Genomic DNA, 16,230 nt, shown 5'->3' on the forward strand with positions numbered 1-16,230 from the left:
AAGAACTTCATTTCTTTGCTTTGTGAGGCTTTTATAGTTTTTTCTCTAAGCATGTCCCTTGCACAAGATCGCTTTTCAGAGAAGTGAGTTTTTGTTAAGTTTATAGGCTTGGAGCGATACAATAAAATCCTATTGGGAATGAAGAACGTGACACAAAAGAACCAAAGAGCTACACGCAGCTCCTTCGAAGCGTTCGCCGTTTCTAGACAGGGCCGGGAAAAGCTCCGTGACGGGTTAGGGGGGACGCGCAGCTGTGGCAGCGCAGGCGTGGGGCAGTGCCCGCCGCGCGGTGCCGGCCTCCGGCCCAGGCGGCAGGGCCGCGGGCTGCGGCCCAGGCCCCGCGGCCTCGCCCGCCGCCCGGCACCTCGCCATGCCGTCGTGCACAGCACCTGCGCTGCCACTGTTTTTTGTTCCTTCCCCCCTCAGCCTTGTAACACCTCAAAAGAACCAAAATTCAAGTTCGCGGGGGAGGCGGGGGCCATGCGAGCACGGCTGGAGCAGCGGGCGGGCAGAGAGGCGAGGTCGCTCTCCCCGTTTTGGAGGGACCCTTCGCCGCCCTGCCGCCCGTTACGCGCGGGCCGGGCCGGGCCGCGGCGGGTGGACGGGACCCGCCGCGGTGCCTCCCCCCCTCCCCGCCGCGGGCCGTGGCCGTGGCCGTTGCCGTTGCCATGGGAACCCCGCGGCTGCGGCGGGCAGGCCGGTCATGTGGCGGCGCAAGATGGCTCCCCGAGGCGGCGGGCTGCAGTGTGAGCGCGGGCGGGGGCAGCGGCGGGGGGCGGCGCGCCCGGCCCCGCGGCGGCGGCCGCCGCGCAGCGCAGCGCAGGCGGCGGCTCGGCACCGCCGCGGGGGGGGAGGCGAGGGGGGGCGCAGCGCGGCGCGGCCGTTCCCGCGGGGGCGCTGACAGCGTCGCGTCTTAACTTTTATTGCAGGCGCAGGCTGCCCGCAGCCCTGCGCGCCGCCGGCGTGAGAGCGGGCGCGCCAGGGCCAGCCCGGCGCCGTCCGTCCGTCCGTCCCTCCGGCCGGCCTCGCCGCGATCCGGGGCTCGCAGCGCCCTCACCATGGCCCTCACCTTGTTCGGTGAGTACGGCGCGGGGCCGCGGCCGCGGGGCGGTGCGCGGGGCGGCGGCGGGCGGCTCCATTGTTCCCCGGCCAGGCAGAGCCCGTGGGCGTGGGCCGCGCCGCGGGGGCCGCGGGTGTTCCCGGTTCCTGCCCCCGCGAGGATTCACCGCGTTAAAGTTTTCCTTGGCGGCGCGGCGGTTTGGGAAGGGGCGAAGGACACAGCTCGCCGCTCGCTCTTTGTGGCCGGCCGGGTGCGGCGGCCGCGCTGCGCTGCGCCCGCGGCTGCGCTGGGCTGGGCTGGGCTGCGCTGGGCTCGCCGCGACCGGTGCGCGCAGCGGAGGGCGGCGTGCGGAGCCCGGCTTTGACCGACACGCCGGTAAAAGTTATGCTGCCTTTAAGAAGTGCGCTAGTCGCGAGAGGAGCTGGGCGGCGAAATGATAAGCTCGATAACGAGAGGAGCCCGGCTCTTCGGGGAGCGTGTTGGTATAGCGCTTAATTGCCCATAAAAATCAGATGCGTTTCTGTAATTGCGTTTAACAACACAAATGCAAGAAAGGGCGGTTTGAAGAGGTTGTGAATGTTGGCTTTGGTTACTTTCATAGCCTGAGATAGCACAGTGGAGCACAAAAACGTAAAAACTGTAGTTTTAACTGTTGCACATATGGCTTCTTTTAAGTAAGGTTATTAAGCTTTCCTATGTATAATCTTAGCATCTTTCTCATTGCAAAGTTACAAGCTCGATTTGCCTAATTATGTTAGAAGCAACAATGGAAGGCAAAGAAAGAATTAACATGATTAATATCAGTACAAAATTAGCAGACTCAGTATAGCTATTCTTATAAATAGCTCAGAAGCTCTGATATCAGAAGTGATTTCGAGTAAACAGCTTTACCTAAATATTGTTTGCCTGAAATGCATTCGTATTGTTTAGACAATGGATTTTACTTCCTGTGTAAATAAATAACTTGCTTTCATTTATCTCATGATTCTTGGGCTGGTGAAATTTCTTAAAAGCATAAAAACAGTTTCATGAGTTTTTCTTAGTATTTGACACCTGTTATATTCTTGTGGTCTATTAAGCCCTATCTAAAAACAAATTCAGAACACGCTGTAAATAGTTTTCTGTAGATAAAATCTATCTGCTATTGGATTTAGCTACAGTGCTGTCGTTTAAATTTATATTTCCTGCCTCAGGTTTTCAGGATGCAAAAGATGATAAATCGTAGCTCACAATGGAGCAGACAAATCATGTCAGTCATTACAGGCCCTGATCTTGAATGCTGGTGAGTCCCTGGACTTCTGGAGGGGTCAGTGCAGGTATAGGCATCCTGCACGCTGTCAGTTGCAGGATAGGGGTCAAACCCTGTAACTTAAGGGGAGGAGTGAGACTAATAAATGTTAATAAATGAATGTGACTCCTTGGAAATGGAAGAGCCTTGGAGTTCCTTTTGAGGTGTGAATGCAAGCGCAGGAGTTGGATAAACACAAAAAATACCTGCAGTGTTTTTGGACACAAAGTTGTGATTAAGTTACAATTGAGTTATTACAACCTAACGTGTTGCCGTTTGTCCTCTGAGCTGTGGTAGCTTTAACAAAGACAGACCAAAGCATGCTTGCTTTAGATTTCAAGAAAAGCCTTCAACCTTTACCTTGAATTTTGACCACCTGCTGGTGTTTGCGTCTTCAGTTTCTATACCGTAGCTGACCTATGGTAGGTAACTCATTGTAAGAATATTTCATTTGTTTCAGTGTAAGCCCCCTACCAGAGCATCATCAGCAAATCTGGGGAAAGGAAGAGTAAATGGGCCTGAATAAATGTATCTGTTTGAGGGATTAAACAGCTGTAATTGTACTATTTTAAATTCACATCTATCTTATGCCAGTAAAACTGTCCTAAGCATACAGGTGCTGGGGGAGATGTTTGCTTTGGTTCGGCAAATTCATATAACTTCTAGGTGTGGTACTGCATTTTTTTTCTAATACATAATGGTATATCACACTGAATCGCATTTCGCACGTTCTAAGGCTGCTTCTGATAGTATGTGGTACAAAGCATATACAGTTTGAGACGATTGCCATGCATGTCAGCTTGAGGAAAAAGAGCCACCAAGTTTGCTGGGTCCCTTTCATTTAATGTGTGTGAGCACAGCAAGAGGGAAGAAAGGACTGGGAAGGTAGTATTTAAGGGTAATATGTTGTAATACGCTTTCTCCATGGTCTTGATATTGTACTATGGCTAATTCACTGTGTAGTCAAAAGACTACTGAAAGGGGGCAGGACTAGAAAGTGGGGTGACATTGTCATGGACTCTAGATTAAAACAGACTTGTGGCTATCAGACAGTTAGATAGCCAAGTATGCCGTGTTTTTTTTCTACCTGCCAGGGTGTTTGGGAGTTTTCTGTTCTTGTTGGAGGATGCCGTTTATGGTTGTCCTCACAGGCGCTGCGTAGGCACTGGATTGCTACCTGCAGTTCATGCTCTAGAGGTGACACCTTGAGACTCTCTGGAAAGTTCATCGGAGAAAACACAACTTCTGCTATATCAGCGTATTCTGGTATATAAAAGGCTGTTATGCCTGGGCTATGTGTTTATCCTGACTTATTCTTCCTTTTGAATTGCAGTTTACTTACAAATTAGGACACAAGATTAAAAGCTCAGAGAAAGAAAATGACTCTTCACTTTCTCAGCCTTAGTCATTTTAAAGATTCTCTTCTTTCTCTTGTCATATCTTACCAGTCACGACCTTCCAGCGTGCTCTGTGTTTCACCATTGTCTACGTGGAAGATTGTAGGGAGCTGTCTGTGTCTCCAGAATGTGGTGGGACAGCTGACGAGTCTAGAGTGTGTGCTGTGAGGGGGAGGAGGCAGCCTGTTCCCCGTGGGTGGTAGGAAGAGCTTGCTGGAAGAATTGGGGAGAATGGGAGTTGTTGGCTGAAAACATACCTCTACTACGTATTGGAGCCAGCTGAGCTACCTTGATCAAGAGCGTCATTCCAACAAAGCTTATAGTTGCACAAATTTATGGTGGCAAAAATGCTGTTGTGAGCATAACACAGGTAGTTTCTGCTATGCAGCCTGGCTTTTTATGATACTAGTAGAAAGCAGGGTTTCACCAGTACGTTGAATTTGTGTTGCTGTAGTGGCAATGCACTTCTAGTGCCGATTTGATCTAACAGAAGAAAGCAGATCTTGTACTAGGACCACGCCAGCAGAGGACTGAAAGGCAGTCAGTGTATTTGAGAGGTGGGAAAACTGCTAGTTGAGCCTGTTGTTTGTTGCAAGTAATAGATGTAATGGATTTGATAACCCATGTTTGTGAATTACCTTCCTAGAGTTGACAGGGATTTTAGAAACTTACTTGTCCATAGAGCAGCGAAGGCTTTCACACCCACTGTGTAAAAATGCGTGGAGCTTGAGTAGGCGTCCAATTCTAGTGGCGTTTTTGCTCCTATGGCAGATGTGTGTTCACTTACCAAAGGGTTGTGGTAGCTGAAGGTGCTGCCCTTTTTTTCTCTCTTCAACCATTTGCTCTTGCCTGCTGACAGTAGCCAGAGTGGGGCACGTGCCTGTGTCCGTCCCTGCTGTTGCAGCATGGCCTGCAGTGGCTGCGTTCATGGCCTTTGCGGAGGTAGGCTGAAGCTACTTGCTGGGTTTGCTGTGGAAGCAGCTAAAGGATGCCCACAGCTTCTGCCCTGCTGGATCTCCATGAGGGATAGTAAGTTGTTCTGAGAGGGAGAACAAGCAGTTGTGTTTCAATAGCTAGGCTTACTAGAGCCCCCTGTTGATCCCCCAAGCTGTGGGGTCTTGCAGTGACAAGACTGAGGTGTGTGCTACCGTTCCCCTTCACGGACTCAATGATGGGAAAGAAAACAAACAATGGAGAGGGGAAAGGGGGAAAGTGTTAACTTATCCCACTGCTGCAGCTGAGCATATATGTATCCCTCATTGCATATCCCAATAAGCATTTCAAGGAAGGTAGCATTGTTCTTTGAAAGGAGAGTTTTTAATGTTATTTTATATACTTATGAATTGTCCTTATGTTTCATGAATTCGCTTTTTGTTCATTTGTTTGCTTGTCAACTCTCTTGTGCAGACATAGGAAGACATTTCAAAACGGCCAGGAGAGCTCCTCATGAACATATTTATTAGAAGTTATTCATGCTATTGCTCACATGCTTCCTTGCTCAGAGCACTCCAGTGGATGAAAACTCACCATCCTAAATACTGGTGGCTAAGAAATAAGGAATGAGACAGTTTTCTTTTCATCTTTGAAGTGCTTGCACTCTGATGAGTGGATACAGATGAATGGGATTAGCGACAGAGTTGCAGTCAAAATGCTAGCTATGATTATTCAAGGAGATGGTGAATAAGGACAGTTTTTAGAGAAATTTGTAGGAAAAATATCAGATGAAAAGTAGTAAGCAATACACTGCTATAGGCAGGATGCATAGGGAAAAAGAAGCTAATTATACTTTCATTTCAGATGTCCGTATCTAGTTGAAAGAGCATCCAAGTATTAATTTGCCCACTTAACAGGATTCCTTTCCACAGCTATGAGCTCTAATACCATACTGAATAGAAATTATTTTCTATTAATCTATCTACTACTATGGGCATGAAGCAAACTCTTTGAAATAGGTTCTTCCGTATTTGAAATGCTAATTAACAAATGGCTATTTTCAGTTCCATTCATATGTGGTTACTGTTCTCCATACAGAACAGATGCTGTCTCACTGCTGCTTTGAAAGGTAGGGTATGTGTATATTGATATAAACACATATTTTTTTAAATGTGAAAATCTTGAAGTAAAGATATTGTACAGAAGTAAAATCAATTCATTGTTCTGTAAGTACATGTTTTGCCTGCGTGGGAAGGCTTGTAAGTTTTACTGTGCTTGGTTAGTTTAGTCAAAGGAACATAGAAAGTGAGCGTTCCTCTAAAAAGTGGCTCACCAACAGGTAACGCCTGAGGATTCACCCTGGGACAGGAAATACTCAGAAATGAATTTGCTTATTTCTTTCCTTATGTGCAGAGCCCTCTAAGAAGAGGATGTAAATGTAAATCATGTACAGTTGAGGTTGTTCTCCTTTGTATTTTTATACGTGGCCCTGAACTACTCTTAAAATTTTCGGCTGGCTCTGATGGTAAAAGCGTATTGACAGAGCCTATTAACTGAAGAGACTCTTTGTATCAGAGAGTATTCCTTGAATCTGTTCCTTAATTGGAATAAGTCATGGAAGTTTTCCAAGGAATTAGTGCATTTATAATAGTGCTTTTGTTGCTACAGAGAATATAAATGTGGCACGTTAGAGGAATAGTGCCCCTCACTGATGCTGCTGTGCCAAAAAAAAAAAAAAATGCATAGAGAACCTTACCACTCATTTTATGGTCTTGAAGCACTTTTGAAAAGTGAATGTGTACACCATTGTTGCACTGCCTAGGCTAGAATTGTTTCACCAGTAAAACAGTGAATTAAAAATAATCTACTTAAACTGGATAAAGCAAATATCCTAAAGTGTTTAGCTCTTGCTTAAATGAGTTTAGCTTCATTCACTACCAAATGATACAGACAAATTTTGACAGAGATTCAAACAAGTCAATATCCAGTCACTTTGGAAACTTGAAATTGTATAGTGAGACAATTAAAACAACTTAGGGACACTAGTAAAATGTTTCTGACCTAGGTAAGGCCGGTGTTTTGTTTTGTTTTTTTAACAAGATTTACAAATGAGGGTGATTTATTAAGCGTGAATAGAAACCACCTTAGAGATAAACTCTTGATCTCCTGACTCCCATTCAGAAATCTGGGAAGGAAGGTGCCCAAGTGCTGAGAATCAGAAGATTATTTTCTCCTAGGTGCTGTGCTTACCTTACCTAATTTATAGAACCTAATGAAGCAAATAAGGACAGCAACCTTGAACAGGTTTTGCTGGCAATGCAATGTCAGGAAAAAATCGAAAGGGAAAACTGCTTAGGAAGTAGGAAAAGAAGATGGATCTATTAACTGGTAAATTGGTATCAATTGATCAAAATATCAGGGAAGTGACACTAACACTTATAAATGAGGATGGAAAATTTCAGTCGTAGCTTCTCAACTTCACACTTAGAAGTGTGCTTGATAGAGTGGCTAGTATGAAACAGCGTTTTCTTTTAATTGTGAATATTGTAGAAGAATTTTAAAAGAGGAAATTGGACGTTTGGGGTTTTTGCTGAAGCTGGAATGGTCAGGTCCTATTGTGTGCAGAAGTAAATAATTAAAAAGAGATTTTGGAAATTGATCCAAATAGACAGATTGGTGTAGAAAATGTTATTGGTGCGTTCTGTGCTCTCCAGGACTACTGCTAGTCTTTAAATAGAGTATATCAGAACACCAGCCCAGACACCAGAGGATGGAATTATAGCCAATAATTGAACTATTTTGTCTTAAATAAAGGGAAGTAAATAAGAAAGTGTTCATAAATAACTAAAATGCAGCATGGCAAGATTTTAGTTCCTGCCAACGACACTTATTACAAGCCCTCTGAGTGCATCCCCTCTTCGCAGCTCTCTCCAGTCAGATGTACATCTCAGACATTTTCTTGCAATGCAGTCAGTTGCATGCACAATGCAGGCATACCATTGAACCAGTTTGGACAAATTTCCTCCTTGGCATCAAATGACCTGCTCATAAGCTAGTAAGTGGAAACAATTGGCGTAGTACAGCATTTCAGCAGACAGGGTCAAAGTATAATAAACCCTGGATCCAAAGACTGAATAAAAATTTACAGGCTTTGCTGATGTTCACGCCAGATCTTGGGAGAAGCCAAGGACTGCTGTTTCTGGTATAAGTCTCCGTTTTCCTATTTCTTCTATTTGTTTTGATCCTGTCCACCTTGTTGGGTTTGGGGACTTGGTTTTCTTACTGCCTCTCTACCAAAAATTCGTAACGGTTGTTTGAGGTGTACTGAAAGATTGCAGAGTCCGCGTGATAATAAGCATGTACCAAGTGTCAAGAAAAGCGTGTCAACATGAAATGGCAGTTCTGTGGCTATGACTTAAATACTGTTTTGTTCAGTAAAGTTGAAGCATAAACGTAGTACAAGCCTTTTGGGAGACAACGTTATTTTTCCCAGAGAAAAGCATATTAACCCGAATCCTTCAAGAGCGTGAGCATATGTAACTTCTCCAAAAGTGCATTGTTGCTTTCTTTTTACTTCTCCTAAACGTGGGTGCTCTGTGTTCGTCTAAAGCTATTTAGCTGCTCCACCTTGTGGACAGAGATCATATTGACTGTTCAGCAGAAGTGTGTTTTTAGCTGAAACAAAACAAAATAAGCCCAAGGCCTGGCCGAAGAGCAGTTTTGTAATTATTAGAAGAACATGAGATGCTCCCTCATAAAATCAAAAACTGGTCTAGTAACTCATCAGAAATCAAAGGTCTCCTATGAGAGAACAGGAGAATTTCAAAGGCACTGAGAATCTGTCATACCAATGGGATGGATTGTGTCTGCCTTATACCTCTTTATGAATGATAGTAGAAAATTAAAAACCTTCTAGATTTTGCATTTTTCAAGTCTGTCTTTGATACAAGGCATTGTAAGAAAGTCACTGAAGTATTTTGTCTTGTAAAGCACTTAATACTAGTAGGGGCTTGTAATTGAATGGTAGATGGCCAGATGCTAGAAGATGCTAGGGAGAGTTCCTGCAGATCTCCACGCTGTTCCCAAGAGTTTAGATGTTGTGGTGTTGTGGGCCGATGTCCCAATTCTAGTCAATGCAAGGAGGATTGATCACATCCAACTGGAAAGCGTAAAGTATTCAGTTTATGTGTGACAGCCTCTGTGAATGTGAAAGAGCTAACTGACATTTGACATTTCCAGCATTCAAAGTTCCTTCATCCTGTATCTGAATGAAAAGATGAAATATCTGAAGTGATTTCATAATTTCTGGAAAATGTGCTTATAAATCCTATTTATTCCCGTGAGAGCGTGATTTCTGTGATATATTCTGATATGTTGCTCTCCAAAGCTATTTCTTTGTTTCTTCCAGCAGTTCCCTGATAAAGCTTTGTGGAGAGACCTGAGGCTGCTGCGGCAGTCAGGACTGCTTAGAGCTTTTGGATAAAACTTTATTTGCCGTTGATACGGTGTGAGAATGTGATCTAGCTTTTCATAAGAACAAATCTTCCCAGGGAGAACGCATTAGAAAGCTGTATCTTCTGGTCATGGGCCATGGAGTCTAAGTTGCAAGCTTGCTGCTCGCAGTAGGAGACAACTGTGCTTATGGTCTCAGCATCTCTGTGAGGAAGCCCACCGGCATGGTCTGTTTTGGCGCAGATGATGGGATCTGGCTGTGCTGAACACGTTGCATGGTTGGGGCTGTATGTTCCCCGTGCTGAAGAGTGGCGTTGGTTGCCTTTCCGCTGCACTCCTGCTCCTGTCTCCCACTTCTTCCTGCTTCCTTCTTTGCCAAGAGCAACTGCTTATAGGTAGCCTTATTCTTCAGGAAGCTGAAATAAAAACATAATTTCTGACCTTGATCAGAGACTGGATATCCTGGGGCAGCTTGCTAGTGGAAAATTCCCACCTCAAAAGTAAAGGTGATGCTGTTTCCTAAATAGTGAAATTGTTTCGTTGTACGCTGGGTAGTGTGCAGTAGCACGAATGGCGGGCTGCTGTAGCCAGACATGTTGGAGTACACCTGCAATGGCAATCGTTTAAATTATACAGCAAATATAACACGTATAGCATCATGCAGCAAAGTCTTTGAGCACTACTGTAGCAGTGGAAGAGGAGTTAGGAGATTATTTTAGTGCAGGATAAATTGGGGTCTTGCAAAAGGGAGTAACAGTGCAATTCTGGAAAAAAAAAAACCCTGCATTTTAGTGCAGTGCCTGGCTCTCACATTGGCAGGGTACAAGTCAGTCTCCTCAGTGCTGAATGAATAGCTGGTAAGTACACAATCCAGAGCAGACTATAAAAGTTGATGATAATTATTTGGTAGGGCCAAATCTACTCTTCCATATTTTTCCATGTAGATTTTATGGCTTTCATATGAATCTGGACACAATGCTTCAGTGCAATGTTGGATCATTTTACACTGGAGGAAAAAAAAAACAGGATGTAGCTCTTCCTCACCTCTGGCATAGTGACTGAACACGCACACAATAAAGGAAGCATGATTTTGACACAGCAGTAAAATTACTGATTTTCTTTTCAGGTTTTCCAAAGAGCATATTATAAACGTGGCTTGAAGGTATTAAAAAAATCTTCACTGTTTAAATGGAAGCAGAAAAATACTTTAAGTAAAAAAAGTGATTCCTCTTCCTGATGAGAAGACATTTGAAAACTTTATGTTGAGCATTATTCCCATGCCAGAATTTACATGGTAAAGAAATTAGGTTAAGTGCTTCCTTATTGTTTATTCATCAGTAGTATAAAGTAGAAAATAACTGCAAATAAGTATACAAAGGAAAATTACCAACCTAGAAAGCAAACGGAGGAAGGAGGGGGGGAAAAGTGTTGACTATTTTAATCATGAGATGATGTAAGTTTAGCTATGCTGTTGTTTTATTGTGGTTGATGGATACTTTCTTAATACACTGCAGTTCTGCCCACTTGTACTTGATATCACAGAAAGCTGTGGTCACGACCCCCTCCCAACTGCCCCACATGATAGAGCAGTCAGCTAATCAATAACTTGATGGAGCATCTCTTATTCCTTGGTTTTTATTGAAACAGCAGTGTATAAAAACCACCTCCCTCGATCCGCGCCACAGTCTGCATTAGACTAAATCAAGAATATTATTTTGTCTAAACTTGCTCTTCTGTAGTTTCAGAATTTACAGTAGGTGAAGCTTAGCTCCTATTTCACTGCTGTACTGAGGCATGGCAAGCCCTGGGGGGAGCAGCAGAGGATGCTCTGCTCCTGTGTCTGTAGCTTAGGTGGATGTGTCTGAGCAACCTCTGAGCTAACTGGGTTACGTACTGCTGGTTGGCTAAAGGAGAGCTTGCACAGGCTAATCAAGCCTTCTCAGTTTGACATTTTTTTTCCACCTACTGGAAAGGTTTGTGAGAAGCTGGAAGAACTTTTTTCTGTTTTTTAAAGGTTTTGTTGACAAGTTATTTCTGTTGATAGTCATTATTCTTAAATGTAAACAAATTTCACTCTGCCTCTTTTGGAAGGTTTCTTCCTTGTTCCATTTCTGTGCAAGAGCAACCACAGAAGGTACAAGCAGGACTTGCCATGTCTCAGAGCTATATTAGCAATTTTCTTTGACATTTTTTTTTTTTTGCAGCATTCTGACTCCCAGCAATCCCCATCCAGCCACATAGGTAGGCCAGAACCCTTTTCTACCTTCAGACTGGATTTTTGATCTATCGCGTACTGCAGCTCTTAGTGTCTGTTTTTTTTTATGTCTTTTCCCATGCTGTCAAATGCAGTGATAGAGATTTTTATAAAGTCAGGGTAGTTCTAAATACACCAGAAGAGCTGCTATCTAGAGAAACAATGCTGCCTAGGGGATTATTGGGTTGGCCAGATTTGGGAATAGGGATGCTGGTCTCTGACCTGCAGGGCAACTTTCTCTTTCTGTGCCTCTGCTTCTCTTGCCAGCCACGGTTTGTATTTTCTATTTAGACATCAAGTTTGGTAGGACTAAGTCTACTTTTTGCTTGTGCCTGTTCCCCTGGGGTGTCCTTTCCAGTAAGGATGTGTTGATGTTCCAGAAATACACACAATAATTGTTGAAAACTTCTTTTTTAACACAATACCATGGTAATGTCCCCTGTATCTGGTTTATTTTATTTATAGAACATGAGGGGTATTAAACCCAGGCTTATGTTATTTGCAGATCAATTTATTTTTCTTTTGATTAATGGAAAAAGGAGAAACAACTTAGAACAGAGACAAGAAAATGATGTGAATTAAATACTTGAAAAAGGGAAAAAAAACAAAAGCAAGAGTTACCCAGAAAAGGACTTGTAGGTTGTCTTCAAGCACTGATCACACTGAGTTTTCCAGACAGCTCTCCTATTCCCACAGGATGATGGCAGACCTTTGTCTCCAGCCCTTCTTCCAGCAGACTGTTCCTGGTTTCCCCAGCTGCAGGGCTCTGCTTTCATCCTCGCAGATGTAGGGAGAACTGCAGATGCACAGAGGATCCGTGCAGAAAGACGCTCGCTCTTTGCAGCGCTTTCAGAGCTGCAAAACTGCTTTGGTGAGGGTCCTTTGTCTGCGGTGGCAGTCTGACAACGCGCTAGGCGATGCCGGCTCTGTGCCTGGAGCAGTGTTTCCCTGCTGCCGGACACTTGCTCACACGTGCTCTCCCTCTCCTTTCTCTAGCTTTGCCTAGTGCAGCGGGTAAATCTGCAAAGGAGGAAAAGATTTATGAAAAAGATGGGCTAAACAATAAATGGGAGAGGCTGATGGGGAGGTATATTTTTGCTATAGTTCTTTGACTGCAGTTATATTGGTGAGCCATAGACTCGCCAAGAAAATGTGAATTTTTCAGCTTTCCTAGCTGGAGCATCATACTTCATGTCATCAGACACCTCTTGGGGGTTATATATGAAAACAAAAAGAGATGAGGAATGACACTGCTAGCTTTCAAATTGGGGGAAAAGCTCACAGCAAATGCATAAAGACATTTGGAGTGAAAACATAATTCCAATTCCAAAAAAAAAAAAAAGGCATCTAACCACACTAACCACATTGGTGTCCATTTCCCTTTCTCTGAGCCTACCAATGATATTTTTTAGGAGTTTCCGTCATGATAGTATAAAATGATCTTGGTTCCAGGCAAAGGTACTTTACCTGGTCATCTGCCCTCCTTCTTCCAACCATGAGTGTCGATGTATTGCATCTGTTCTGGAAATAAGGGTGTAAATACAAGTTATATTTTTGCATGAGCAATAGCATGTCTTATTGACAATTACTTTAGAACATGAAAAATCTGTTTCTAATAGTGATAGGTTTTCTGTAACTCTGATGGTTGAAGAATATAAAAGGGTCAAGTTTGGGGAAAGAGAGGCAATAGCATCTATTAGACTATCTGACAGAGTTGGAAAAAAGGAGACATGCTTGAGACAAGTATGTGAGTCTGTCACGATCTGCTCTTCATTTTCTCTGAGTAACTCTCTTTTTTGCCTGGGTGGGTAAAGGGTGATTTTTATTTTGTTTTGTTTGTTTGATTTCCCACAGTAAGATAATGGATGCATAGCAGCTATCTTGGTCTAAAATGCGAGGGGTGGCAAGTTCCCGGTAGATTTTACCAATGGATAGGGAGGCAGCATCAACACTGTGCTCTTTGTTGTGGTTCACCTTGTATTAAACCACAACGCTGTATTGAAAAGCAAATTTTAGAGCAGGAAAGTGAATGTATGTTCATTATTTTGGTGCTGTACGTGACAAAAATTCAAAGCAACCAGTGATAAAACATACCTCGCCATTCACTGAATTCGAGTATTATGCAATGGATAGAGGGGTTATATTTCAGCAGTGCTTGAAAGCTCTTCCTTTATTTAGGGTCCCCTCCACTGGAACTTGACTGGACAGACTTCTTATTCAGAGGAAGAGATTAATTTACAGTTAGACATTTTTATAACATATCATATTGTTCCTTTATCATTATGAGTGTGACTGTTCAGAATGTTTGAATAGTCAAGCTCCACTCAAATTTCCCTGCTGGTTATGTTAGAGAAATCAAGACAGAAGCATTTATTTTTGCAAAAGCCTTCAAGTTCTGGCTCTACAAGTTGTGGCTGGATGGAAGCTGTGGTAAAACTGATGTGCCTTTGCTAGTTTTATTGATATTTGGAAGCAGGAAGATTTTAAAAATAAGAGACAAAGAAGAATTTTTGAAAACAAAACAAAAGCAGGAAGCAAAATGCAGAAGGGGAAGTGTTGTTTTCTCCTACTTGATCCGTTGCTGTAATACATCCTGGCTATCATTCTAGGCTCCAAGCAAAGCAGTGTAAGAAAAATAGCTTTGACGGGTGTTTCTGTTTTTTTCAAGCAAACTTCTTTCACCATGATCAAAATGAGTTTAATGGTGTCTCCAGTGAAAACTGGCCTGAATTTTAACTTGGGAAGTTTGATTACACTGTTCAAGTTAGCTTTACCTTTTATTACTCTGAATTGCTCTAAGACTTTACCATCCTTATATTCAAGATATTTGGACAAATTATCTGTCAGATCTAAAGAGTGTGATACATCTAGGAACAGCATATTTCTGTTGTTCTTGAACTTGAAAAATTTATTTGCGAAAGACCTTTTAAATAACACTTAAGTACAGGGAACTGTTCCCAACCCCTATTGTTTCAGCAGTTTGGGGCAGCAACTACATTCAGTTTTACCATATTTGGTTTAAAAACAAAAAAAGTCAGACTATTTTTTTCTGAAATAGATAAATTTAAGAGACATATTTAATTTTTACAGCATTTTCAGTAGAAAATTGTTTTGCTATATAAACCAGACGTTTCAGAATATCTGTTGCTCTGTAGAGCTAATGTAGATCCTGTAGTGATATAAACCAAGGGCTGTAGGCAGTTGGCAGTCTGACTCTGTCTCAGTAGCCATAACTCAACCCACAGAGCCATGTTAGGTAGTGATTACCATGGTATGGTTTTTATGGGAGAAAAGAAAATGGTATTACCAGAAATGTTGCAAATTGAATGATGTTATCCAGAGGTTTGAGCAAGGCTGCTGTAAGCTGCAAGTAAAATTAAATTATATTTATTAAATGTCCACAAGGTGGCACTTTTTACCTCTCTGTTTGAGGTATATTTTTTTATTCTTAAGGTTGCCTTAAGAAGTAATTTTAGAGCTTTTGAAACTTTTCATAAACAGTCAGCTATGCTTTCATAGGAAGTAGATTTTCATCCCTTTTAAACTAGAGTCAAGACAGGGAGGACAACAGTTGTGTCTTTTGCTTGTTATCATTGCACACATGAAAACTCCAGCTGTTACGAGCCTCAAAGTAAAATTCAATTCTGATTTTTTTTTTAATCATAGTGGATTTTTAACCCCTTTTTTCCACTTATAAAATAACCCTGTAGTTAGATGCCACTGTATATTTCTGGCAAAGGGGAAGGAAAAACAAGTACTTTCCTTGCTTCAATTAAACGAAACATCTGAAAACAGATTTTCTGCAACCTGGTCTAATAACTTAAAAGATGAGTTTATTTAACAGCAGCAGTGACTATGGTAAACAGAAGACTACTCATTAAAGTTTCCCCATTATTCACAGTAAGAGTAAACCTGCCAATAAAAGGCACTGAACTCTAGCTGTTGTCAGTGGGTGTCTTATTCAACCCCATTAGAAGCATTTCCATTGAATTTATTGTCTCCAGATCAGACATTCATAGAAACGAGGAAGGTAGTGTGATTTTCCCCCTCCCCCTAAAGGCTGACTGAATTATTCAGCGCATGGCCTTCTTGAAGCCCCATTGCTTTGGCTAAGAGTGCTTTCTTGGCTCCCACGAGCAAAGCAATCACTCGGTCAGCTCAGCTGAGAAATGGAAGTGGCCCTTCTAGCTCTCAAGGGTATAGCTCACAGCTGCTTCCCCTTAACCATTTTTATTCCAGTGTCAGAGCTCTGAAGCCGAGTTATGTTTGTTTGGAATCGTATAAGCAAAAACTTGTGAAGACGAAAGAGCAAAGAAAAATTTTGTCCCATTAAAAAATTCCTGCTGCATAGTCTGAGTGATTTAGTGCCGTGCTGCAGCTGAAGGGATGCTTTTATTCTGAGTTCCTATTTTCACTGGTTTATTAACTTTTCCTCAAATTGTATTGTACTCTCCTCCTCTTCCCAGATGGGAATTTCTTTGGAAAATGTGAAGAAAATACATTCAGTTGCTTCTGCTTTCTTGCTCAAGTAATTCAAACATAGTTTAGGTTTAAAAGTCCAAACCTACCCACATGCATTGGGTAATACAGGAACTGAGGAGGGTAGCTACCTGGGCCGAAGATCAAGGCAAAGGTGAAGAGTGATTGCATAAGGAGAGTTGTTGCTGGTGGCATGCCTGCAGCCGTGGGCACAGAGCTGGATCATTTCCTTGGCAAAGTGCCCCACATGCCTGCCAGGTTCTCCAAGGCCTCCCTGGATGCAGCTTGGTGCAGCAGACATGGCTCCTGGGGGCACCTGCAGGATGCCATCTCCTCAGGGAGACGAGCTGTGCTGGCCTGGCCAGAG

General features: G+C 43.0%; 1 protein-coding gene across 3 annotated transcripts in view; it reads left to right on the forward strand.

The window, feature by feature from the left end:
* CHN1 (chimerin 1) overlaps positions 1-16,230 on the forward strand; it is a 115,353-nt gene that overhangs the window by 9,014 nt on the left and 90,109 nt on the right. Inside the window, exons 1-2 of one of the 3 annotated variants that reach the window (XM_068948513.1) lie at positions 677-746; positions 930-1,077. In XM_068948513.1, the coding sequence (XP_068804614.1) occupies positions 1,059-1,077 (19 nt within the window). In that variant the 5' untranslated portion in view covers positions 677-746; positions 930-1,058. Of the gene's footprint in view, positions 1-676; positions 747-929; positions 1,078-1,297; positions 1,436-16,230 lie in introns of those variants that run through there. The other 2 variants (XM_068948514.1, XM_068948515.1) reach the window with 2 other exon arrangements.

Source organism: Struthio camelus, chromosome 6, assembly GCF_040807025.1.
Source record: "Struthio camelus isolate bStrCam1 chromosome 6, bStrCam1.hap1, whole genome shotgun sequence".
In the NCBI taxonomy this organism is placed as follows: Eukaryota; Metazoa; Chordata; class Aves; order Struthioniformes; family Struthionidae; genus Struthio; species Struthio camelus.